Source organism: Psammomys obesus, unplaced genomic scaffold, assembly GCF_907164565.1.
Source record: "Psammomys obesus unplaced genomic scaffold, mPsaObe1.curated_primary_1811, whole genome shotgun sequence".
Lineage (NCBI taxonomy): Eukaryota > Metazoa > Chordata > Mammalia > Rodentia > Muridae > Psammomys > Psammomys obesus.
The window spans coordinates 9,101,866-9,126,936 of record NW_026585644.1 but is presented as its reverse complement, the minus strand read 5'-3'; the positions used below and the strand labels follow the sequence as shown (position 1 = coordinate 9,126,936).

At 37.2% G+C, this 25,071-nt stretch overlaps 1 protein-coding gene across 4 annotated transcripts in view; it reads left to right on the top strand.

Annotated features, from left to right (window-relative positions):
• Positions 1-25,071, top strand: part of Snx13 (sorting nexin 13) — a 104,790-nt gene that overhangs the window by 39,634 nt on the left and 40,085 nt on the right. For all 4 annotated transcript variants that reach the window (XM_055624366.1, XM_055624353.1, XM_055624358.1 and 1 more), the window contains exons 4-12: positions 759-848; positions 1,836-1,957; positions 7,796-7,917; positions 7,998-8,099; positions 9,260-9,348; positions 18,114-18,197; positions 20,575-20,713; positions 21,089-21,177; positions 23,219-23,318. In XM_055624366.1, the coding sequence (XP_055480341.1) occupies positions 759-848; positions 1,836-1,957; positions 7,796-7,917; positions 7,998-8,099; positions 9,260-9,348; positions 18,114-18,197; positions 20,575-20,713; positions 21,089-21,177; positions 23,219-23,318 (937 nt within the window). The remainder of the gene's footprint in view (positions 1-758; positions 849-1,835; positions 1,958-7,795; positions 7,918-7,997; positions 8,100-9,259; positions 9,349-18,113; positions 18,198-20,574; positions 20,714-21,088; positions 21,178-23,218; positions 23,319-25,071) is intronic.

Below are 25,071 nucleotides of genomic sequence, written 5' to 3'. Positions count from 1 at the left end.
AAGGAAAAGAAGAAAAAAGAGGAATAAAGTCATTTAAGTCTTGGGGTTTTTGCTTCAAGATTTTTAAGGGAGCTTGTTAAAGTCTGTAAAAACTTCTGCTAAACCATTGGCTGTAAATTGTGTTTTCTTTTTTCTTCTCTCTCCTGTCATCTGTAGTTTCCTTTTCTTTTGCTTCTTCACTAAGTGTTAAGAGTTTCTCTGCTGTTTGGCCCATACTTATTGAAGTGTTATTTGGTATTTGGCTATATAGTGATGTTTAGATACATGTAAAGAGTCTTCCATTTTTTTAACCCCTTTTCCCAGACTAATGATCACTGTGATGACTACTGAAAAGTAGTGAACTGTTTTCTTTGATTTTTAAAATTGTCTTTAATAAAAATCAAATTTAAAGTAAATTTGTTTGAATATATGCTCCTGGAAGATAGAAAAGGAGGGAAAACTGAGAGTTTTCGTAAAGATAGTAAATTGACAGATTAGAAGTGTTACCTTCATTGTTTGAAGGTTTGGTTGCATAATGGCAGTTACTACACTTTTCTGTTTTAAATCACCATTGATAATCTAACATAAAAAATAAAAGATTTTGTCCTGGATATCTAATTTTAGTACCCTGAGAAATCAAGTTTGGCTTATATTTATTTTAATAAATTATTTATTGGCTGGAAAATAAGGGAAAGTATAACAACAAGTGAATTTGAAGCAAACTGGAAAGATCTGAAATCAAAGAAATATTCAGTAACATATCATGATTTTTCCTTAAGTGCTTAGAAGAAATGAAACGAGAAGCCAGGACTATTAAGATTGACAGAAGATTGACAGGTGCCAATATAATTGATGAGCCTCTCCAGCAAGTGAGTTTCAGTATGTGGTATTTCAGTTCCATCTATTGTGTTTGATGTAATTTCTTTTGTAAATAATAAGATATACCTCTTAGCTATTTAAACAATGGCCTGAAATTTTATAATAATGCTGTTGTTGAATTTTGTGCTTAATAATTCTACGTAGTAGGTGCCTATATGAGGTGGTTTATTTAACTTGATAATATGGATTAATTCTGTATTAGAAAAAAAGTTTTGCTGACATCTGATATTCTAGTAATTTTGTAATTTAAAATATTAATGTTTCAGTATTGTTGAACAAGCTCAGTGGTTTGGTAAATTAGATGTTTTACTTATTTTTATTCCTTCAAGGTTGACTATCTCTGATTTGATTAAAAATATTAATTAGATTTAGATAAAGATTTCCTGCTCATGAATATTTTCTGACGTTTTAATTATATGATCATTATTAATAATGTATACTTTCAGCTTCTACTGTTTTATAAACGAACCTGTAGTTAACTTGCTAGAAATCAGCATCCGGATGTTGAATGATATGAACTAACATTACTGGCTGCATCAAATGTATTGCTAGAGTCAAGTTAGTGTCTGTAATTACACTGCAGTGAGTCTGATGAGGACATCTTCAAAACATTCATTTTCGTTACTATCGATCAGCAGTATTTAATCCCATCCTGTTGAACTTAGTTGGATTCTTCAGCATGTTACAGCAGTGAAATTGTTTTTTCTTTCCAAACTCTATCTGAATGTAGCTAGTTGTAGGTGATGTGTAGTTTTCTTAAAAATTGGAAGTGGATGAGTTGGGGTTTCAGAACATTTTCTGAAATGCTTTTTTAACATGAGGATTTTATAGTGAAGAGAGGAATTTACTATCACAACTTAAGATATAGAGAAGAATATAAGTTGACAAGTAATATGCCTTAGTGGTGTTTTTTTTTTTTTTCTTTTCTGCTGTTAGTTTTAAATCGTAAAATTTTTTTTTTTAATATTTTGCTATAGGTTATCCAGTTTTCCTTGAGGGATTATGTCCAGTACTGGTATTATACATTAAGCGATGATGAATCATTTCTTCTTGAAATTAGGCAGACTCTTCAAAATGCACTCATTCAGTTTGCTACTAGGTAAGATTGTTGTTTATGGTTATACAGAAAAAGTTCAGATACGTCACCTATTACAATAGGGAAAATAACTTAGCAAATGAAAGGGAATTTTTAACTAAAAGGTAAGTAGAATATAGACTATTACAGTGGGATAATACCATTACATATTATTTACATGAATAGTTATTTCTCTTGGGCATATACCTAAAAGTATATTTAATACTTCACTTGTATTTAATATTTTGAGGAAATGTAAATTTCCTTGAAGTGTTTGCATTGTGTTACATTTTCATTAGCAGTGTGTGAAACTGTATTTTCTCTATCTTTGTCAACAGTTGTTACTGTCCATTGATTATAGCTAACTAGTAGGAGTGATATAGCACTTCACTTTGGCTTTGCCTTGCATTCCTTTGAAAGCTAGCATTGAGCACTCTCTTGTATGCTTACTAGCCATTGCATATCACCACTAAAGAAATGTTTAGGCATATCCTTGCTGTCTTTCAAGGAGGCTAAAAGTGCATCAAGTACCTTAAAACTGGGGTTACAGACCATTGTGAGCTGCTGTGTAGGTGCTGGGAATTGAACTCTGGTCCTCTAGAAGAACAATCAGTGCTCTGACTGCTGAGCTGTCTCTCCAACTCTGCCATTAAGACTTTTAAGAAACATTAAGTATATAGGTAATGTATCTAATAGTATATACTGCATACTTTCACCTAAATTTGTACACCTCTCTCTCCCTATTGTTTATATATATATGTATGTATATATATATATACACACACATATATAAATGTATATATATATACACACATGTATATATGTGTATATATATAAACAATGACATTATAAGTATAGCAAATACTAACAGTGATCTTTGCATTTTCAGTTTATGGTTGAATATAGTTAATTCAAAAAATTTAAAGAAGAAAATTGCATTTTAAAAATTGGATATTTTGCTCTATAGCCATAGATAGGAAATAAAACATATGATGATCAGTAATGAAGGTATCTAAGATGACTTTTTTTCTTCTCCTACTCTCTTTTAAAATTACAAACAAGACTATGGCTGGCTGAATCTTGGCAGGTCCTCTGTGTACCTGATAGAATAGTGAATATTCAATCTGTACACCTAAAGAAACTAATCAAGAGGGAGGACTCTTGCTAAAATTCTCAATTCCTATCCAGAAAGGCAAAGAGGCTGGACATCAGGAGAAGGAGAAAAGAGGGAACAAGTCAGGAGCCTGACACAGAGGACCTCTGAAAATCTCTGCCCTGCAGACTATCGATGTAGATGCTGAGACTTATGGGCAACCTTTGGCCCGAGTGCAGGGAATCTTAGGAAAGAAGTGGGAAACAGTAAGATCTGGAGATGACAGGAACTCCACAAGGAGAGCAACAGAACCAAAAAATCTGAGCACAGGGGTCTTTCCTGAGACTGCTATTCCAACCAAGGACTATGCATGGAGATAACCTAAGACCCCTGCACAGATGTAGCCCATAGCAGTTCAGTACCCAAGTGGGTTCCATTGTAATAGGAACAGGGACTGTCTCTGACATGAACTGATTGGCCTGCTCTTTAATTAGCTCTCCCTGAGGGGGAAGCAGCATTACCAGGCCACAGAAGAAGAGACTGCAGCCACTCTTGATGAGACCTAATTGACTAGGATCAGAAGGAAGGAAAAGAAGTCCTCCCTTATCAGTGGACTTGGGGAGGGGCATGCATGCAGAGGGTGGAGGAAGGGAGGGATTGGGACGGGAGGAGGAAGGGAACCACGGGGTGGGGGGGGATACAAAGTGAATAAAGTGTAATTAATAAAGAAAAAAAAATTGGTAAAAAAAAAAAAAAAAAAGCTTTCCACACTTGCTCTTCATACCAATCATGAAATGGGTCCTGGTGCTTTGTATGTGCTCACCTAAGGACCGTGCTCATTACATGTGGAGATCCAAGGCCTTTGGGAAACCAGAACCTTGTGGTCCACATAGTTTGCAACCCAGTGTAGAATTGAGTCCTGTATGTGATGTTACCGTGCATTAAATAGACATTTTGGTGAGCAGGGCTATTGTTTGGTTGGTAAATGTACATAGCTGTAAGTGTCCTTAGAGAGGACAGGTTCTGGAATGTTTCAGAGCTAATGATTTTATGAGTTTTTAATAAAGGGTATCTGTGCCAGGCTAATACTTTTCTAGAAGTAATTAGTTTTGGTGTTGTTTTGTGTTACTAGTAATGAGTTACATATTTGTTAGAGTTGATAGAACAAGCAAAGTGATTGATCCTTGCAATCTCAGCCCATAGATTAGTGACATTCTTTGCCCGTTAAAGGCATGTAGCTTGGGAGCAAAAAGAGCTTCTCAGTATAAGGGCTGTTTCAAGTGCTTATGTATTCCATATGGCCATTCTTTGGGCACCTGTTAACAGTGTTGAGGACCAATGCTGAGTGTATTACTTAGGCACTGCGGGTACAACTGTAAATAAAGCAGACAGACATTAAAAGAAAGTCTGCTTTCCTAAGAGTTGTTTTTCTTTTAGCAATGAAAACATTCCACTATAGGTTGTACAATAAGAATGATGGTGTGTGATTTCAATCCCAGCACTTGGGAGGCAGAGGCAGGTGGATCTATATAAGTTTGAGGCCAGCCCGGTCTATAGAGTGAGTCCCAGCACAGCCAAGGCTGCACAGTGAAACCCTGTCTTGAAAAACAAAATGATAGAAAGGGGGGAGAGCGGGGGGGGAGGAAGAGAAAAATGTCCAGTGTAGTGTTAGCAGAACATGGACTGGAGAACATGGTCTAATCTGAGAGCAGTGGAGTGGGTAAGGGTAGTGAAGTATACCATATGGGATTGCCATTTGACATAGCTCTGTGGTGGAGTTGAAACTGGGAGAGCAAATGGAAACATGGAGGGACTTGTTTATACAGTGGCACCTAGACTATTTGAAGAGTCAGTCTATTTAAGCATGAGAATCGCAGTGAAAGCCTTCCAGTGTGCAGAACTGACAGGAAGGAAACTGAAATCAGCAAGAAGAAATAAGCAAGGGTTTAAGTGTGCAAGACTGGAGAGAATATATTCATGTGTGACCTTAGGAATAAGGGGCGTGTGTTGGAAAGCTTTCATTTTGAATTATTATTTGTATGTCTGTATTTAAGAAGTCAACATTGACATGTGTGGGAAACAGAGTGGAGAGTTGCTATGAGAGCGTAGGTGTGGAGACCTGGAGACAGGATAGTTTTGCGGGTAAGACCACTGTACTAGAAATGAGGACACACAGAGTTACGCTTGAAGAAAGTAGCACATTTTGGCTTTGGTCTTGTGTTGAAGTAAAAGTCCCGTCACCTTGTTTCAAAGCTAGATGCATTTCTTATTGTTGCAGCCATTTTGTCAAAGCACCTGAGCTGCTGGGGCCTTATGTACTTGTTTCTTTAGGTTAGGGGACATTATTCTTATTTTTGGATGATGGAAGGTATGCTCTTTTAAGTTTAAGGAGTGTTACCTTATAAGCAATGACAACATGACAGTATTAGTTGTCAGACTCCGTGTAGTAACCCACATGGTTTTCCTGCAGTAGGGCAGCAGGCAGGGAGTGCTGTAGACTAACTGAGTGAAAGGAGCTGGCATTGTCTGTAGCCTGACAGTGATTGGTATTAAGAGTTCTCATAGGAAGCTGTGTAGCTGGCTGGTTTTTACTCATATTCATATCTCATTTTATAAAGTACTTCATTGTTAAACTGTTTTCTGCTTTTTTGAGACAGATATTAAACATTTTTAGTGTATTCTGTTTGTAAATGGAAAGCAATAATATGGTTGTTCTTCTTAATCTAGGAAAGTCTTTGGAGTCCAGATTCTGTTAGATTTGCATATAATTTTAAGAACGTAAAAATAGAGATAGTGTACTGTTTTTTTCGCCCTCATCATTTTTCTATTTTGTGAAATAGAAATATAGATTAAAATGTTGGATTGTATGTGTTAAATACTTGTATTCTTTGATAGTTTTATTAATTTTTAATGTCAGATGTTCTAATGAATTGATATGGGTTGGAAATGCCTTCTGATTTTGGCAAATTTTATGTCATTTGAAAAATTTAGCAATAAATGACCTTGTTCTATAAAGGAAAACAGATATGAAAGATTATACATTATTTTTTTCTTCCAAACTTGTTAGAAGTAACCTTTTATGAAGTAATTTAGCTAATGCCTGTGGTAAGTACACTGTATTTTGTAAAACTGAAAGTGCTTACATGGGCTGGGTTTTAAGAGGTTTTTAAGGCCAGGCTATCACTGTGTAGCCCAGGCTGGTCTGCAGCTCAGTGTGCAGTCCCAGTCTGGCCTCTGACTTCAGATTTCTCAGCTTCCACTTGCTTTGGGCACATGTGTGTCAGCATGACTGACTACTGAGTTTGATTTATTTTATTAAGTAAGGGCATAGGGGGAGGACTCTGGTGACTGTGGGTTTACATTTTTATTTTAGAGTTTATGTGGAGTCAAAATATTGCTGCCAGGTTTGTTTGTGTGCTTAACCATGTGCTTATATTTGAGATTGGTGATTCTTTCTCAGCTCCTAAAGTGTGGGACACTGTTAAGTTTTGTTTCTTCTGCCTTTTCATATATGTCAAACTGTAGCTGTGCCTTTACAATTAACAGATGAGTTTTTTTTGTGAAATAATCCGTACTGTTTCAGTGTCGTCATTAGTCTTCTGTGTTTCCTCTTAGAAGCCCTGCTCAGGTGTGGGTTGTATGCAGATTCACTTGTGTGCTGTCCACTGATAACGTGGTCAGAGTCCTTGGCTGTGGCTTGGTGTCCACAGTAAAGAGAGTGAGCATCTTGTCTGCCTGACTCACCTGTCCTATTCTTCCGTCAGTGTCTTGTTTGTTTGTTAAGACTGGTTCATTTGCTAGAGTGCAAAGCCTCTAATTGAAAAGTCTGCGGCGCGAGCCATCAAGTAAACATCCTCATTGTCGTCAGTGGTCTTAATGAATTCGTGTTGTGTCCTGCTCTTACTGCGCTGCTTCTCTCACTGACAAGCATCTTCATGAGCATATTTTACTTCTGTTGGTCCTAAGTACGATCCTGAAGTTTTTTGCAGAGTTGTGAACTGTTTCTATTTGTTTTGACTGGTTACTGAAATGCTTCTTGAGGCTTGTTGCTATTGAGATCTAGTACTAGGTAATTTCATAGGACCAATATTCAACATTTTGTATTCTAAAGGGTTTTATACATGTTATGCTTACCATCATCTTTTAGACAAGCACTTCTGTATGTCTCATTGTTGAGCGGTTGTAGTTTCCAGTGCTAGTGTATACAAAAAGAAATAAATTACCATGGACATTTGGTTTCAGAAGATAGGTTGTGTAACTAAAAAAAGAGTGGAAAATTTAAAATGGATTCAGAAGAAATCAAGAAGTGCCTGAAACACTCTTAAGAAATAGAAACATTCTGAATCCCTCCAATGTTTTTATATCTGGGCTAAGAAATTATATGATGTACCTATGGGCAGGCTTATTTCAGATTTAACTTATCTTAGATTTTACTATATTTACCAATTTTTAGAATTTAAATTGGATTTTTATGCCTTTGGACATTAATTGAAATGTACTATCAGAAGACTAAGTAAAATAAGAGCTGATATACTTGAGTCTTATGTGATAAAATCTAAGATATAAAAATAATTAAGGGCTGCAGGGCTGCCCTGGGGTTCTGAGCAACTGTGGCTCTTGCAGAGAACGGCTTTTGCTTCTAGACACCCATGACTCACAGCTTGCAACGGCTGTAACTTCAGCTCCAGGGGATCTGACTCTCACCTTGACTAAAGTAAACTTAATTTCTGTGAAGCATTCATGTAATGATTTAATATTTTTTCTGTAAGGTCAAAAGAAATAGACTGGCAGCCTTATTTTACCACACGCATTGTAGATGATTTTGGCACTCACCTGCGAGTATTCAGAAAGGCCCAACAGAGAGGAACAGAGAAAGATGATCAAGTGAAAGGTATGGACTTACTTCATTTGCCAGTTAGGCTTTAAAATCTTTTATTTCTGTGAATTCTCAGTTATTCCTTGTTGTTCTAGGTACAGCAGAGGATCTGGTAGAAACCTTTTTTGAAGTTGAAGTTGAAATGGAGAAGGACGTTTGCCGGGATCTAGTGTGCACTTCTCCCAAAGATGAAGAAGGTTTTATTTTTAATATAACTCTTTTGAGAACAGTCACTGGATAGAGACAAGCTAGCAGAGCAGATCCACAGGGGCATTTCTCTTGCACAGGGTAGCTCACATAGAAAATGATATTTTATTGTAGTTCTTAAAGGTAGCTTCTGCATTCTTTCCTCATCCTAAAGGGTAACTTTAAATAACTGAACATTTAAAATTTAAAAACTAAAGTAATTCTGTTTTTCAATTTATTCTTTCTACCAAGAGAGTACACCTGTTATCCCAAACCCTTTTCTAATTAATTTCAAATAAAATTATTTAGATTATTATGTGCTATTTTATCTGTTTGACTAGTTACTGGAATAAGTGTTTCTTCATGTTTAAATAAAATTTCTCTTGATGAGAAGTTAGAAAATTTTAGTTGGAGGTTTTTTAAATTTTGGTTTAGTTTCACAATTTGGCCTTTACTATTTTGAATGTGTTTTACCAATGGGATTAGCTGTTGAATTGTTTTCCAAGAAATATCCATATGGGAACAACAATGACAGGGAACTGGTAGTTCTGGAAGAGATTTTCTTCAGTTTGAGAAGGTGCCAAACTGTTTTCTTGCCTTTGATATTATTTTATTCTTTCCCTTTTTCCTTTTTTCCAGTTTATGCTTTTTATTAAGTTTGGTTTTCACTGCCAGTTCATTAACATTGTATAAAATAATAGTTAAAGAACAAGCACATAAAATGGTGTAAAGTTTTTGCATCTGAGTTGAGCTTCCTTCCATCAGTAGAAAAGCAGAGCATGTGCCTACATTGTTCTTACATGCTGAAACTGTGGAAGTGTTGTCCTGAAATAGTTCTTACAGTCATCTTTATGTGCACAAGTAACCTCTCAGTATGCAAGGGTAATTAATGCATAATAAAAGTAAAAAGTACATTGTGCATTTAAAACTGTCTTAGACAAAAAATAAAATTTCTTATGATTAATAAGTCTGGTTCAAACTGATTTGAGTTTGATTAATGAGTAGTAAGTATTTGGAGAACAGTGAAGGCGGCTTACTGAACACTGTTATGTTAGTAGCAAAGTAGGAAGCTCTTATGAATACAAGCCATCTTAAAAATGTTCTTTATATTAAGAGTAGGTAGAGACTCTAGATTTTCTAATATTGTTGTGGCTACTTTTTCTGTTTTTAGGATTCCTAAGGGATTTGTGTGAGGTTTTATTATATTTATTGCTACCTCCTGGAGATTTCCAGAACAAGATCATGCGATACTTTGTCAGGGTAAGCGTAAATTCATACCAAATAATGATGTAAAGGAACTTGGAGCAGTAGTTCTCAAAATCTTTGGCCTCAAGACTCAGTTAAACATCATAATTATTGAAGCATTAAGGAGCTTTCTAAAGATGTGATTCTTTGTCTATAATATGTACATATCATAAAAACAAAAAAAAATTAAAACATAAGAGTGTGTAAGTATTTATTCCATTAGCTAATAGAGCAGCGATATGCCACCTTTAAAATTTTAGTATAGGCTTGTTAGAGACTAAGTATGAAAAGGTAAATATCATTGTGAAAATAGTTTTGACCAAGTTCATTCTTTGAGGAAACCTTTGGATCTATGGCCATATTACCCTGAACATATTGATCTGATCCGATCTCATGAACTAAGCATGGTTGGGCTTGGTTAGTAATTGAATGAGAGAAATGACCTTGTGGACCTTTTCTGAATTCCTCAGAGGTCATTGGCCAATACTTTTGAGAATTGCCTTAGAATTAGATGCTTTAATCTTTGATTATAATATTTAGGCTTTTTTTTAAACTTAAAAAATCCGTACAATATATATTTTGATTGTTTCCTCTCTGAGACCCTCTCCACCTTTCTACCCACCCTACTTCATGTTCCTTTTTGCGTCTCTCTCAAAAACAAAACAAAAACAAGAAACACAGAAAAATCTCACAGAAAGGAAAAATCACAGAAAACTAGCACAAGTCCAGTAAGACAAAACAAAAGTCCGTAAAATAGCATGGGTTCATTTTGTGTTGGTAACTACTACTGGATATGGGGCCTTCGCTGAAGGGATTGGTATACTAAGTGAGAATCAATGGGAGAAAACGGGTTTTCTCTTTGTCCGTGGCATCTATTATATATAACTTGTTGGTTAGAGGTGGGGCTCTGTGTCTACTTCCTTCTCTTTGTCCTGTCTTTCTTGAACCTGTGCAGGTTTTATGTCTGCTGCCACAGTTTTTGAGTTCATATGTGAGTCCTGCTGTGGCTGGAAGATTATGATTATGTTTCCTTGAAGTCATCCAAGCTCTGGTTCCTAAAATCCTGTTGCTTTCTCATTTGCATATTTTTCCCTGAGCCCTGAGAGGAGGGGTTTGGTGACAATATCACTTTTAGGACTGAGTACCCCAAAGACACTCTCTGCATCCGATACAGTTGTTGGTCTCTGTGTTAATTCCATTTTACTGCTATGAGAATCCTCTCTAGTTTGTGTTCTGTAAGGCACAGATCTAGCACTGTGTCATTGGGAGTTACTTTATTGCTATGTTCCTTTAGCTGAAGAACAGCGTAGGTTTTCTTTCAAACCTATGACCCTATCTGTTTTCAGGTTCTTGGCCATTTTACCAGTGTCAGGTATGGGTTCCAGTGTCATGGAGTGAGTCTTAAGTATAGTCATAAAGTGGATGGTGATACCTGTAGCAGTTATGCCATTATTGTACCAGTGCATCTCACAGGGAGCTCACTGCTTAGGTCTCAGGGTTTGTAGCTAGGCGATACTTACTGATTATTGCTTTCCTCCTCCGGCAGTACACAGAAAACCTTCCGGTACCATGAACATTAGCCATTCGGGGTGAAGCTTCTAGTCGGGCACAGGCTTAACTCTTCCTTGTCTGATGACATGACTAAATGCTGTCCTCAGCAATGAGACCTTACCATCATTTGTTTGTGGTGAACAACCAAATAGCATTGGGTAGCTTATGAGATTTAAGACATTCTGTGAGGACCATTTGGCTAAGAGAGATAGACTTTGTAAAATGTCTTTGCTTTTACAATTTGGTTTTATATAAATTAAGTTACATAGTTGTAACATTTCTAGGAAGAAACTTTAAAGTGAAATTGGCTTTTCCTAGTTTGGAACAAGACTAAGATGAGAATAGTGACCTTGAATTGTATCCTCTGTTTTAAATTTTTTGTGTAAAACTTTGTGTAAATGCAAATTTTGGCTTTGACTGCTGGTTACAAATGCTAAGAAAAGAACATATCCTGGTAAAACGGGTTAAATGAAAGTACATTGGCCTAAAGCATAAACTCATAATCATCTTAGTCTTTCCTCTGAAGTACTCAACAATTCGGTAACCATGCTTTTATGCCGCTGTGCTGTTGTTTAGTCAGTATCACACAATTTCAGCATCTGTATAACTTGATTTTACAGGTATGTTCATGACAGTTATAAGAAATGAGTGTTACGTTTTGATGGGAGAATGTGATAGAGTAATTATTTATGTAAAACCCAGTGATTGAACTAATTACAAAAGGTGATAATAACTCTCAGTATGCTTGTTACTGTAATGTAGACTCAGATCTACATTATTTTTCAACTCTTCTGCCTAATTTTTAAGTATTTAAGTTCTTTAGTCCTAAGGCCTGTTCTTGCCAACTCTCTGGCTTTTTAAATCCTGTCCAAATGCTCATGAGCTTTACCTTTGTGTCTTTAGGTCAAACTTTGCTTCTAAAGTCCATGTTATTCTTATCAGCTCCTCACATGAAATAGCTACTTGATAAACTTTTTTAAAAAATTTTTTATTAATTACGCTTTATTCACTTTGTATCCCCCCTCCCCTCCCTCCCCCTTCTTCATGCATAACCCTCCCCAATTCTACTAATAGGGGAGGTCCTCCTCTCCTTCCTTTTGATCTTAGTCTATCAGATCTCATCAGAAGTGGCTGCATTGTCATCTTCTGTGGCCTGGTAAGGCTGCTCCGCCCCCCCCCTCAGGGGGAGGTGATCAAACAGCAGACCAATCAGATTATATCAGAGGCAGTCCCTCTTCCTGTTACTATGGAACCCACTTGGACACTAAATTGCCATGGACTACATCTGTTCAGGGGTACTAGGTTACCTCCATGCATGGTATTTGGTTGGAGTATGAGTCTCAGGGAAGACCCCTGTGTCAAATTTTCTGATTCTGGTGCTCTCCTTGTGGAGTTCCTGTCCTCTCCAGATCTTACTGTTTCCCACTTCTTACATAAGATTCCATGCACTCTGCCCAACAGTTGGCCATGAGTCTCAGCGTCTGCTTTGATAGTCTGCAGGGCAGAGCCTTTAGTGTCCAAAACGAAAGTGCTAGGGCTGAATAGCTGGTTTCCTGGTTAAGAACACTTGCTGCTCTTATAGAAGACCAGAGTTCAGCTCCTAGCCCCCTATCAGGTTGCTCTTAACTTCCTGTAACCACATTCCAGGGCAATCAGTGTTCTCTTTAAGATTCTGAGAGTACCCACATTCATGATTCATCATGCGGCAGACTGATAGGTATATGATCACATAAGAAGGAAAAAAATAAAAAAACCTTCATCTTACAGAAGCTTTTCAGTTTCGTGAGGTCCCATTTATTGATTGTTGATCTTAGAGCCTGTGCTATTGGTGTTCTGTTCAGGAAGTTGTCTCCTGTGCCAATGAGGTCAAGGCGCTTCCCCACTTTCTCTTCTAACAGATTTAGTGTTTCTGGTTTTATGTTGAGGTCTTTGATCTACTTGGACTTTAGTTTTGTGCAGGGTGATAAATATGGATCTATTTGCATTTTTCTCCATCCAGTTAGACCAGCGCCATTTGTTGAAGATGCTGTCTTTTTTTCCATTATATGGTTTTGGCTTCTTCGTCAAATATCAAATATCCCTAGGTATTTAGGGTTATTTCTGGGTCTTCTTTTCAATTTCATTGATCCACCATTCTGGTTCGATGCCAATCCCATTCAGTTTTTATTACTGTTGCTCTATAGTACAGCTTGAGTTCAGGGATGGAGATATATCCAGACAATTTCTTGTTGTACAGGATTGTTTTAGCAATTCTGTTTTTTTTTTTTCCATATGAAATTGAGAATTTTTCCTTCAAGGTCTGTCAAGAATTGTGTTAGTATTTTGATGGGAATTGCATTAAATCCATAGATTGCTTTTGGCAGGATGGCCATTTTTACTATGTTAATCCTACCTATCCATGAGCATGGGAGATCTTCCCATCTTCTGATATCTTCTTCAATTTCTTTCTTCAGAGACTTGAAGTTCTTTTTCAAACAGGTCTTTCCCTTGTTTGGTTAGAGCCACCTCTCCCCTTTATGTTATTTGTGGCTATTGTGAAGGGTGTAGTTTCCATAATTTCTTTCTTGGCCCTTTTATCTTTTGTATACACGAGGGCTACTGATTTTTGTAAGTTAATTTTGTATCCAGCCACTTTGCTGAAGATGTTTATCAGCTGAAGGAGTTCTCTGTTTGAATTTTTGGGGTCGTTCATGTATACTCTCATATCTCCTGTGAATAGTGATACTTTGACTTCTTTCCATTTTGTATCCCCTTGATCTCCCTTAGTTGTCTTAGTGCACTAGCTAGGACTTTCAGTACTGTGGTTGACTTCTTTCAATTTGTATCCCTTTGATCTCCCTTAGTTGTTTTATTGCTCTAGCTAGGACTTCCAATACTATGTTAAAGAGATATGGAGAGAGTGGGTAGCCTCATGAAACTGAAAAGCTTCTATAAAGCAAAGGACACTGTCATCAAAACAACACAATAGCCCACAGAGAGAAAGGATCTTCACCAACCCTGTATCTGACAGAAGGCTAATATCCAGAATATATGAAGAACTCAAGCAACAAATCAAGTAAGCCAATTTAAAAATGGGATACAGAGATAAACAGAATTCTCAATAGAGGAATATCAAATAGCAGAGAAACACTTAAGAAATGCTCATCATCTTTAGTCATCAGGGAGATGCAAAATCAAAAGGACCCTGAGATTTCACCTTAAACCCATCAGAAAAGCTAAGATCAAAAACTCAAGTGACAACACATGTTAGAGGATGTGGAGAAAGGGGAACCCTCCTCCACTGCTGGTGGGAATGTAAACTTATACAACCACTTTGGAAATCAATCTGCCACTTTCCCAGACAATTAGGAATAGCGCTTCCTCAAGATCGAGCTATACCTCTCCTAGGCATATCTCCAAAAGATGCTCAAGAGATGCTCAAGTATACAACAAGGACATCTGCTCAAACATGTTTGTAGCAGCTTTATTTGTAATAACCAGAAGCTGGAAACAGCCCAGATGCCCCTCAGTTGAGGAATGGATGTAGAAATTGTGATACATCCAAACAGTGGAATACTACTCAGTGATAAAAATCAAGGAAATCATGAAATTTTCAGGTAAATGGTGGAAACTGGAAGAGATCATCCTGAGTGAGGTATCCCAGAAGCAGAAAGACACACATGGTGTATACTCACTTATAAGTGGATATTAGACATATAATATGTTAAACATACTAAAATCTGTACATCTAAAGAAGCTAATCAAGGAGGACTCTGGGTAAGATGCTCAATCCTCATTCAGAAAAGCAAACAGGATGGACATCCAAAGAGGGGCAAAACAGGGAATAGGACAGGAGCCTGTTCCTGTCTGTGGTCCTGTTCAGAGGACCACAGAGGGCCTCTGAAAGACTCTACCCTGCAGGGTATTAAAGCAGAAGCTGAGACTTCTAGCCAAACTTTGGGCAGAGTGCAGGGAATCTTATGAAAGGAGGGGGAGATAGAAAGACCTGGAGGGGACAGTTGCTCTACAAAGAGAGCAACAGAACCAAGAAATCTCTGTCCAGGGGCCTTTTCTGAGACTGATACTCTAATCAAGGTCCATGCATGGAGATAACCTAGAACCCCTGCACAGATGTAGCCCATGGCAGTTCAGTCTCCAAATGGGCTCCCTAGTAAGGGGTTTGAACAGGGGCTGTCTCTGACAAGAACTCGGTGGCTGGCTCTTTGATCACCTCCCCCTGAAGGAGGGGCAGCCTTACCAAGCTACAGAAGAAGACAATGCAGACAGTCCTGATGAGACCTGATAGGGTAGGGTCAGATGGAAGGGGAGGATGACCTCCCCTGTCAGTGTCCTGGGGAAGGGGCATGGGAAGAGAAGAGGGAGTGAGGGTGGGATTGGGAGGGAATGAGGAAGGGGCTACAGCTGGGATACAAAATGAATAAATTGTAATTAACAAAAAATTCATTTAAAAAAAGAAAAAAGAAAGAAAAAAATCTCCAACATCAAAAAGGAATGTTTTACTCTTGATTCTGTATCATGTTTGAAGTTTAGCCTTTTTTAAAAATATCCCAGTGAATATAATATAGGCATCAAGCGAGAGGGAACCTCTGCAGGTTCTGTATGATGTGACTTTTATTTCTATCCTCATGACATACAGTCTCAAAGAAAACCCATTTTGTGTGGTGAAGTTCCAAATAGGAATTATATTCAGTAACGGTTCAAGTAAGGAAAATAACGCTTCATTATAGAACCAGAACTAGGTCTGAGTATATGAAAAAGAAATGGAAATGTATAATCATGAAATAGAGTGGTGATCAGTGGGTTGAACATTATGTTTTCATTACCCATTCTTCTATTAGTGCATCTCTAGTCGGTTTTCAGTTTCTGACTCTTTTGACTAGACAGCAGCGAACATGATGAGCTAGTTTCTCTGCAGTACTGTGTAGCATCCTTTCGGTGTACATGCTAGAGTGATATGGTTGGATCTTGAGGGCGATCTAGTCCCAGTTTCTTGAGATACTGCCACCCTGACTTACATAGCGACTGTGCGAGTTTACCCCTCGACCAGCGGTGGATGAGCGCCTCCTTTACCCCACATTCTCACCAGCATGCCAGCTCACTGTGCTTTGATAGGCAGGCTGACTGTTTAGTGATGTCACTGCCCCTGGGCGCGGCGCCCTCCTACATCAAGTGGCATTAAGAAATGCCCTACAGACATGGCCACAGGCCAGTCTGATTTGGGTAGGTTTTTTGTTGACCTTACTTAGTGAGTCTTAAGTTTATATCAAGTCGATAGCTGAGGCTAACTATGACAGAAGCATATGAAAGATGTGAGGATGAGAAATTTGATTAGATATTGAGGGTGAGGCACTCCAGCACTTGTGGTTGGATTATTGCTAAAATGTGTGCTTCAGTGATGAAAAAAAGTTGCGGTTTAAGTTGAAAGAGCGTTCAAGTAACCAGCTAGAATTTGGTTGAGGATAAAGATAAGTCCCCTGGACTGCAGGGAAACAATAGAGTCTTGTGACCCTTGTCAAGCCAGACATTTTATGAAGAGAATTAGAAGATCAAAGTACTTTTTTTAAGACAGATTCACTGATCATGTTAATTAGTAAACATTAATTGACAGTTATTTCCAATCTGTTGTTTTCTCATTTTGGAAAGAAACTCTGGAAAATTGATTTGGGGAATTGATTCTTTATTTTCTTATGAAGTACATTTTAAACTTTGAAGAGATATTTTTTATTTTTTAATTTAATTTATATAAATAATAAAATTATTTAAATTTAATGTTTTTAAAGAGATTAGAACCTGCTGTGGGGCCTCGTGCCCATATTCCCAAGAGTTAGGAGGCTGAGGCAGGAGGATTAGGGATTCAAGCTCATCTCAGCTATACACTAGCTTTAAGGCTTCTGTTCACAAGTAAAACAAGAAAATAAAAAGTGAGAAGCTAAAGCTGACTTTGAAATGATCCATTTCTCATAATGCAGAACTGTAAAGAATCTCAGAGTCTACAACTTACTGGTGCCTATGTTACTGCGTGTTAAAAATACTGATTCATTATGGGGCAGTAGTTGTCAGTGACACTGTTTACCCATGCAGGATGATACAATGTTTCTTTTAAAAAAAAGACAGATTTCTCTCTTTCTCTCCCTCCGTGTTTGTATGTATATGTATGTATGGATGGATGGATGAAAACAAGTGATGTTGTTACTTTAGTGGTCTGATAAGAGAATCAATGGTCTTTTACTTAATAAAGTGAATATTGTTAGCGTTACCAGTTTTTCTCAAGAAATGAATTACGATAACTTTAGATATCACCGTCATTAAGGAATGGCTAATACCTGCTAAAAATATCTCTGTCAGTAGTATCAATTCTAAATTCTTATGCCTTCATTTCCATTCATGCAAGTGAATGCCCAGGTTGGACTTAAATAGCTTGGAGGAGTGGTGAATATATTTCAAGATAAGGAACTAGGTCAGTTGAGGAATCACACTTATGCACAGAGGGTTGCTAGGCAGCGCTACTGTATCAGAGAAAAGTAAGATGTAAAGTAACAAAGAATACTAAGAGACAGTATTGTAAATACATGTGCAGATGTGTTTTAAACTTGGAAGTGAAAAAGCTTTCAACTGGAAGGATGAGGGCCCACTTCATAGGTTCATCAGTTCTTAGAGGGAGGGCAGAGTTAGTACAAGAGGGCCTAAACCCTGCAAAGAATGGGACTCTCTCTAGCGGATGTGAGTAGGTTTTATAAATTGTTTTCCACATTTTTTATTGTGAGAATACTTAGATAGCGGAGACATTTGAGTCCCAGATACCCAGACTTCACTAGTGCCAACACTATCCAGTACTTGTTCCTCTCATCGCTTGAAGGAAACAAATCTGAAATTGATGTGTATCTTCGCTTTTTTCTTTTTACATGTGTCTAATGTAGATGCTTGCATTTAAAGATGTCTTTATTCTATTATTTTGCTTTTTAAAAATTCACATAAGTACTAATATTCTAGAAGTATCCTTTTATTGTTGTTTCTTAAATTTCCCTGTAGTTGTTATAGAGATGTGTTTTAGTTGGTATTGGTAATTTTATCTCATCTATTTTGATGTGGGGATGATAGCTCACCGTTCTTATAAGGCCGCTGTGATTCTGTATTTCATGTGTATCCCCGCTCTCATTGTTTTTTTCAAGAAACCACTGTGTTAGATTTGAGAAGATGCTAAATTTAGCTATTTTTAAATTTAATTTTAGGAAATCCTTGCACGAGGAATTCTTCTTCCATTAATAAATCAACTCAGTGATCCTGATTATATTAATCAATACGTCATATGGATGGTAAGTACTTTTAAAATTTTGATTTGTATTTTAAACAGGTTGTTAGTAGTTAAAATACTATTTGGAGATCAGAGTGATTAATCAGCAGTATATTAAAAAAATGACATAAAAGTTGTACATTTTCTAGAATCTTCCTTACTATTACAGTGTTGCTACTGTTTATTTTATAGTAATGGCTTTTGCTGCATGTGTTATGTAGAGATGAGTATTTATAACAAAGCTCAGACAGGTTATGTATTCCCTAATTCCCTATCTGAAATTTCTAGGACTTGTACTTGGTGGCCCCAAGGTGTAGGGCATATGTTTTTAATATGCTGCTCTTCTGGCTTCATTTCTTGCTTTTCAAAAAAAAAATTATCTATCTATCTATCTATCTATCTATCTATCTATCTATCTATCTATCTATCTATAGTTAGCTATCTAATATTTATTATTTTATTTTAGTAGCACAAATGGCTTTTCAGCTGGTAAATTTTCTTCCTGTTTTGTAACTATTAGTATTTTAGTGGTTGTTGTAAAACTTAGAATGAGCCGCTTCATCCACATTTGCATAGAACAGTGCTTTCCCTGTCTCCTATTCAGTATAAGCCTGCCTATAGGACCATTTTAACTCCTGTCCTGTTAACTCTTGTCACATATTCTGTCTATCTATTCACATAAGTAACTTATTCAATAGTACACTTAGGCTTATGTACCATAGTTTCTTAAAAAAAAAAAAAAAACCTAGGGAAAAATTAAGCCCTTGAGCACCCACCACATATATATGACTTTTAATGATCCTCATTTTTCTTATAATTCTAAATATCAATTTGTTCTTCTTTTATTCTGAACAGTTTCTTGTAGGATTTGTATACTTTTGAAGATTGATAGCATCAGAGGCATCAAAATCTCTGAGTCTTTGCTTATTGGAAAATATGTTTTGCAATAAGGTTCTATGATTTTTCCATTTTCTCTAGCATGTTTGGCAGTTCTATTTTAGTACTTTTAAGGCTGTTTGATTGGAAAAATAAGTTTGTCTTCTTGCTTTCCTTGTTTCTAATGAAAGGTTAGCGTCAGTATTGTGATTGTGCCTAGCTTTGTGTTCTCTATTTCTGCAGCTCCAGTTGTTGGCTCTCTGCTGAACGACAAGCATCAGGGATGAGGAGCTACCTTTTCTCAGTCCTGCTGCTTTGCTCTGTTGAAAGTGTTTTATTAAACGTGCTCATTAACGTAGTGGTGACGGTTTAGATACTAAGTGCTCCGTTTCTCAGCACATGATAGCGGAGCCCTGATCATGTCTTAAGCCAGGCCTGTTCTCCAGTCCTGTCCAGGAGTTACTGAGTGTGCTTTTGATGGGGTCTACCCTAACTGAAGTTCATGAGCACTCATCTCATTTGTATCATAATCTGTTCTGTGATCCTTGTATTTTTCCTGTTTTTATATTGCCTGTTGGTTTTTTTTGTTTGTTTGTTTCTTTCTTTTTTTTATGTTTTGGCCTTTCTCAGTCTTTTGCTGTTTCAGTATGCTTGATCTACTATATCTTCTTTTCTTCAGTCAACATTCATTCTATGATTTCTGTGCAGTTTTATGCTCTTAAGTTTTGCCTCTCTGTCAGTGATTTTTGCCTAGTCTTTCCTGAGTTCTTGTCTTTCATATGGAAAAGCATACTTAATGATTATATTAGGATGCTTAATAGCTCCTCAACTCCCTCTTCTGGTGTCATCTCTATCTTGTTCTTTGAGAACTCCTCCATTACTGTTTTTCAAGCCCTAAGTTTTAGAATAGTTCTCAGTGTTCTTTATTTTTCACTGTCATCTGAATTGTTAGCCAATTCTTTTGGTACTGTTTGTAACAAACATCTTAACTCTGACCATCACACACAGAACTTTACAGTGCCTTTTCTGCCTCATCCCTCCTCCCCACTCCCCCCCATCTGCTGCCGTGTTTCACCTGTGCTTTGTTCTTTTCTTTTCTCCTGGAGTACCATATTTGGTTTTTATTTGGCAGCATAGTATATTCTATTTCAAGTAATAGTATGATTAATCCTGGTGACTTCATCTCTTTCAGAAGCACAACCCCTTACCATACTAAAGAGTTTTACCCTGTCCTGCTTCTCTCGTCCTCTGCTCTTGCAGTCCTTTGGTTTGGCTCCAGGCACTTCAGTTTCCTTGCTGTTGTCAGCCATTCTGAGCAGATTCTGTGCTTTTCTGTATACAGTACGTGTGGCTCATTCATGTTTTGTTTATTTTAACATAAGTGCTTGCACACTGCTTTTTCCTTTTGGCAGAAGCAATTGGACTGTAGTGGGTGGTACCTTTCCATTGTTGTCATTCAGTATTGAATTTGTCTCCTAGTAAGCAGTTCTCATCCTACCTGTTCTTTACAACTTTATTTTCAGATCCGTGATTCAAATTGCAACTATGAGGCCTTTATGAACATTATTAAATTAAGTGACAATGTTGGTGAATTAGAAGCAGTCAGAGATAAGGCAGCAGAAGAGCTGCAGTACCTGAGGTCTTTAGACACAGCTGGTGATGGTGAGTGAGTCACAGCGAAGCTTGTTCTCTTGAGGGTTATCCTAACCATAATAAAACTTAAAATGTACATAACTGAGAAGTTTTAGTGCTCCCGTGAAGTCTTCCCTACTGCATTAACATGTTAGGAAAAAGCATAATTGTACATTATGTACATAATTATACACTCTCCTCTTAGTTTGAGGAGGGTGTTACTGCAGTTGTCCTATCGTACAGATACTAGGTATGATTTAAAGTAAATAAATAATTTCATGAAGGAATTTTTCATTGTTTTTATTGAAGCAAAATTGCTGTATTGATTATTTTGTTGAATTACAAATATGTTGAAAATACCACAACCATTTTAAGCTCATAAAGAGTTTGGTTTTTTTCTTTCAGATATTAACACTATCAAAAATCAAATAAATAGTTTATTATTTGTAAAGAAAGTATGTGACTCAAGAATACAGCGATTACAGTCAGGCAAAGTAAGTATAAAATGCTTTTAAAATAATGCCTAGTTATAAATACCTAGTTGTAAATGCCTAGTTGTGATTAAAATGCCTAATTTGTGACAAAAATAGGATATTTATTAATGAAGCTATTTACAACAGGACTTAAAAAAAAGGTAGGTGTGTGTGTGTCTGTGTGTGTGTGTGTATGTGTGTGTGTGTGTGTGTGTGTGTGAGTGTGTGCCTATGTATGTGTACTGGAGGTGTGTGCCATGATTGCTTTCCATCTTATTTTGGCTGCTGCGCTCTGAGATAGCCCCAGTGTTTGGGTTGTGTATGCACCTCTGCATCTGGCTTTTTGTGTGAGTCCTGGGGGTCTGAACTCAGGTCCTCACGCATGTGTAGCAAGTGTAGCACATCATTAATACAGGAACAGTTTTCTCTAACCCTGCTACTCCCAGAATAATTAACACAGAGAGACTAACTTATTTTACAAGTGTGCAGCCTTAGAGCTGTGTAGACATCAGGCCTCTAAGCTGTTTAGCTGTCTCTCAGACACACAGCCAAGTTACTTGCCAGTACGTCGTCCTGTCTCCTCTTTCTGTCTTCTCCCTTCCTACCCTCCTCCTCCAGCCTCATGATCCTCCTCTGACCTCAAGCCCGGGAACTTAAACCTCCACTTCCCCCTGTTCTGCACAGCCAGGCTGTCAGCAACTTTATTAGCCAGTCAGGGATAATTAGGGAGCAGAGTTACACATTATCACTTGGTGAGCCTGAGAATGTGCCCATCTGGAGTGTAACCAGATTTTGGGGTGCCAGTAATTAACGTTAAAACTCATAGCACCAGACCAACTTCCAAGAGCAAATACTTTGACAAATGACCGAGCGTATTCTTAGCCCCAGAGTGATGGTTTTATATGAAAGAGTATGATAGGTCCTTTCTAAAGCATTCAGGGAGATTGAAAACAACACTGCTTTAAAGTTTCCCTTTTGCAATGTGATGGGACCTACACATCTCTGCTAAACTATGGATGTAGCTTTCATTGTTATATGAAGATAAGGGGAGACTGATAACTATTTCAGAAGCACTTGATAATCCAGGACAAAAATAAGTACAAAACATACACATACTAATGATGGTTGTTCGAAGTAATGGAGATTTGATTGGTGGGATGGCTGTGAGTACATCGATGGTAGTTTGTGTGGCGTGTGCATGTGCACTGTCAACATCTGATGAGAAAAGGGTCCTAACAGGTAACGGTACAATACTGGTCCACTGCTAGCACACAGGGTTTTAAGAAGTCGGTGTGAACAAAATCTGAAGTCCAGTTGGAGGTGACAAGAGATGAGGATAGAAAGGAATGTGTTGATGGTCAGCTCTTGCTTTCACAGGTGTTCTTGTTTGCCTTTCTGTTGCTGTAATAAAACTGATCAAAAACAACTTAGAGAAGGGAGGATTTTGTCCCACATGTTTAGCTCACAACCCATAATATAGAGAAGTCAAGGCAAGAACTGCAGTGGAAAGCCTGAAAGAACATTGTTTGCTGGCTTGCATTTTGCGAGTTCTTATACAGTGCAGATTAGCCAGCCTAGTGGTGGTGCTATCCACAGTGGTGGGCACGCCCAGTGCATTGTTAGTCACGGCAGTAGCCAGCCTTTCTGATGTCTGTTCTCCTGGTTTATAAGGTCATGTTGATAATAACTGACAGGGTGGATGTACGCTTCAATGAAGTGATGTGTGCAATGCATCCAATAGTGCCCGGCTCTAAAAGCTCTTTAAATTTTGAACTTTTTCTCTACATAAATTCTCTTTGTAGATAGCTATCTTATTGTGTTACTGATTTGGTAATTAGCTCACTGTTTACATAGTCTGAAAAAATATGGACTCTCTAAACAGTAACAGAGGTTTTACTCTGTTAAAAGCAGAGTATTTTGTTGGGAATCAGTACACAGGAGAGGGGGAATCTTTGTCCTTGTCACATTTTGATAGAATGTTACATTTTACTTATATTTATGTAAACATCCTCTCCTAATGATTGATGGTTGAAGTGCTAACTTATACTCACTATGTTTGCAGGAAATAAATACCATGAGGCTAGCAGCAAACTTTGGGAAACTTTGTACAGTCCCCTTGGACAACATTCTTGTTGACAATGTTGCACTACAGTTCTTTATGGGTAAGGGAAACTTGGTTTAACTAAGACAGACATTAATTTTTTTATTTTAAACTTGTAGTAAAATTTAAGTAATAAAAATACTTTTAAGGCAGAATTCTGTATTTATTAAAGTGACTGGCTTACATTCTTAGCATAGCCTCAGGTTTCTTCCATAGCATATGTTAGATTTTTCCTCTCTCTCCCTCTCTCTCTCTCTCTCTCTCTCTCTCTCTCTCTCTCTCTCTCCTTCTTGGTTTTTCTAGACAGAGATTCTCTGTGTAGCCTTGGCTGTGCTGGACTCACTTTGTATACCAGACTGGCCTCAAACTCAGAGATCCTCCTCTCCCTCTCTGAGTGCTCGGATTACAGGCATACACCATCACACCCTGCTAATTTTCCTCCTTGTTAAGGCTGTCACATACATAATACATAAACACACGTGTGCATGTCTATGTGTGGTCACCGCTCCTGTCCCCCAGCACCCTTTGCATGTCCATTATCCTCACAGGAATCTTGGGTTGCTTCCGTAGTTTAGTTAGTGTGAATCAGGTTGTCATGTGTATAGAAGTGTAAGTGGTTTTTGAGATACTTCATTCAGTTCTGACAGCTGTATAACAATAAGTGCAGTTAATGAATCATGAGTTTCATACTTATGCTTTTTTCTTGGAGACCCACCATATCTTTTTTCAGTGACTCTTCCATTTTTACATTGCAGCTGGTGGAAGCTCCCAGCTCTTCACCACAACTTTTAGAGTGTTCATTCAGGGCTCCATCAGACCCTCCCAGTACTTCCTTATGGAGTTGGCTTCTTACTGTGCTATCTGGCTTGAAAGTTAATAATTTAAAGTATTAGTGAATTTTCCATGGTTATTATTTGGTATTACAATTTAAGCTCTTTTTTTTCTTTAGAAACTGTAGAGGTAGATATTTGTTTGGAAATAAATAAATGATTTTCATAACTAATAAGCATTTGTCAAACTATGTTAACAAATGGATCATAGAAGATTCTTGTATGATTTAAAATTTATTCACAGCAGTACTGTATTGGCCCAGTACTTGAGAAATGGAAGCAGAAGGATCAGGAGAACAAGGCTGTCTGCTATCTAGCAGTTCCATGACCAGCCTGAGCTACATGAGTTCCTGTCTTAAACAAACAAAAAATAATAATATTTATTGAGAACACATGATGTGTGAAAGAATTTATATTCATATGTGAATGAGCAACTTTGTTTTTAATGCTATTTTTATAGTATGTACACATTATTTTGTAAATATCACATTAAAATTGCTTTTATGTGGTAGACATTTTCAGTCTAAATCCTTGAATCATTATTTGTGTGATCAAAGTATATGTGGTTTCATGCAATGCTAATCTTAATTTTAATATATTTAGACAGTTTCACGTTATTACTAATCTTTATTCAAAACAGATATTGAATGTTGATGAAGTAGTTTCTTATGTAAAGTCTCATGTAGCATGTTCACTAGAAATTTCATCATCAGGACATGATACTAAAAAGCTTTAAGTTGGTTATAGTGGTTTGTGCCTATATTCAGAAGGATTAGGTAGAAAGATAATAAGTTGCAGACTAGCCTGGAATGCTAGTGAGATTCTATCTCAAAACAAACAGAAAAAGCATTCTCCTGTTTCCTACATAACTGTTATTTAGCTCAACCAATTTACAGTTATTTTTTACTTTAAAGATTTATTAAACATTTTGCTTTTAATTGTTTTAGTTTTGCGATTAATATAATTCTTTAATTTCCCTCTTTT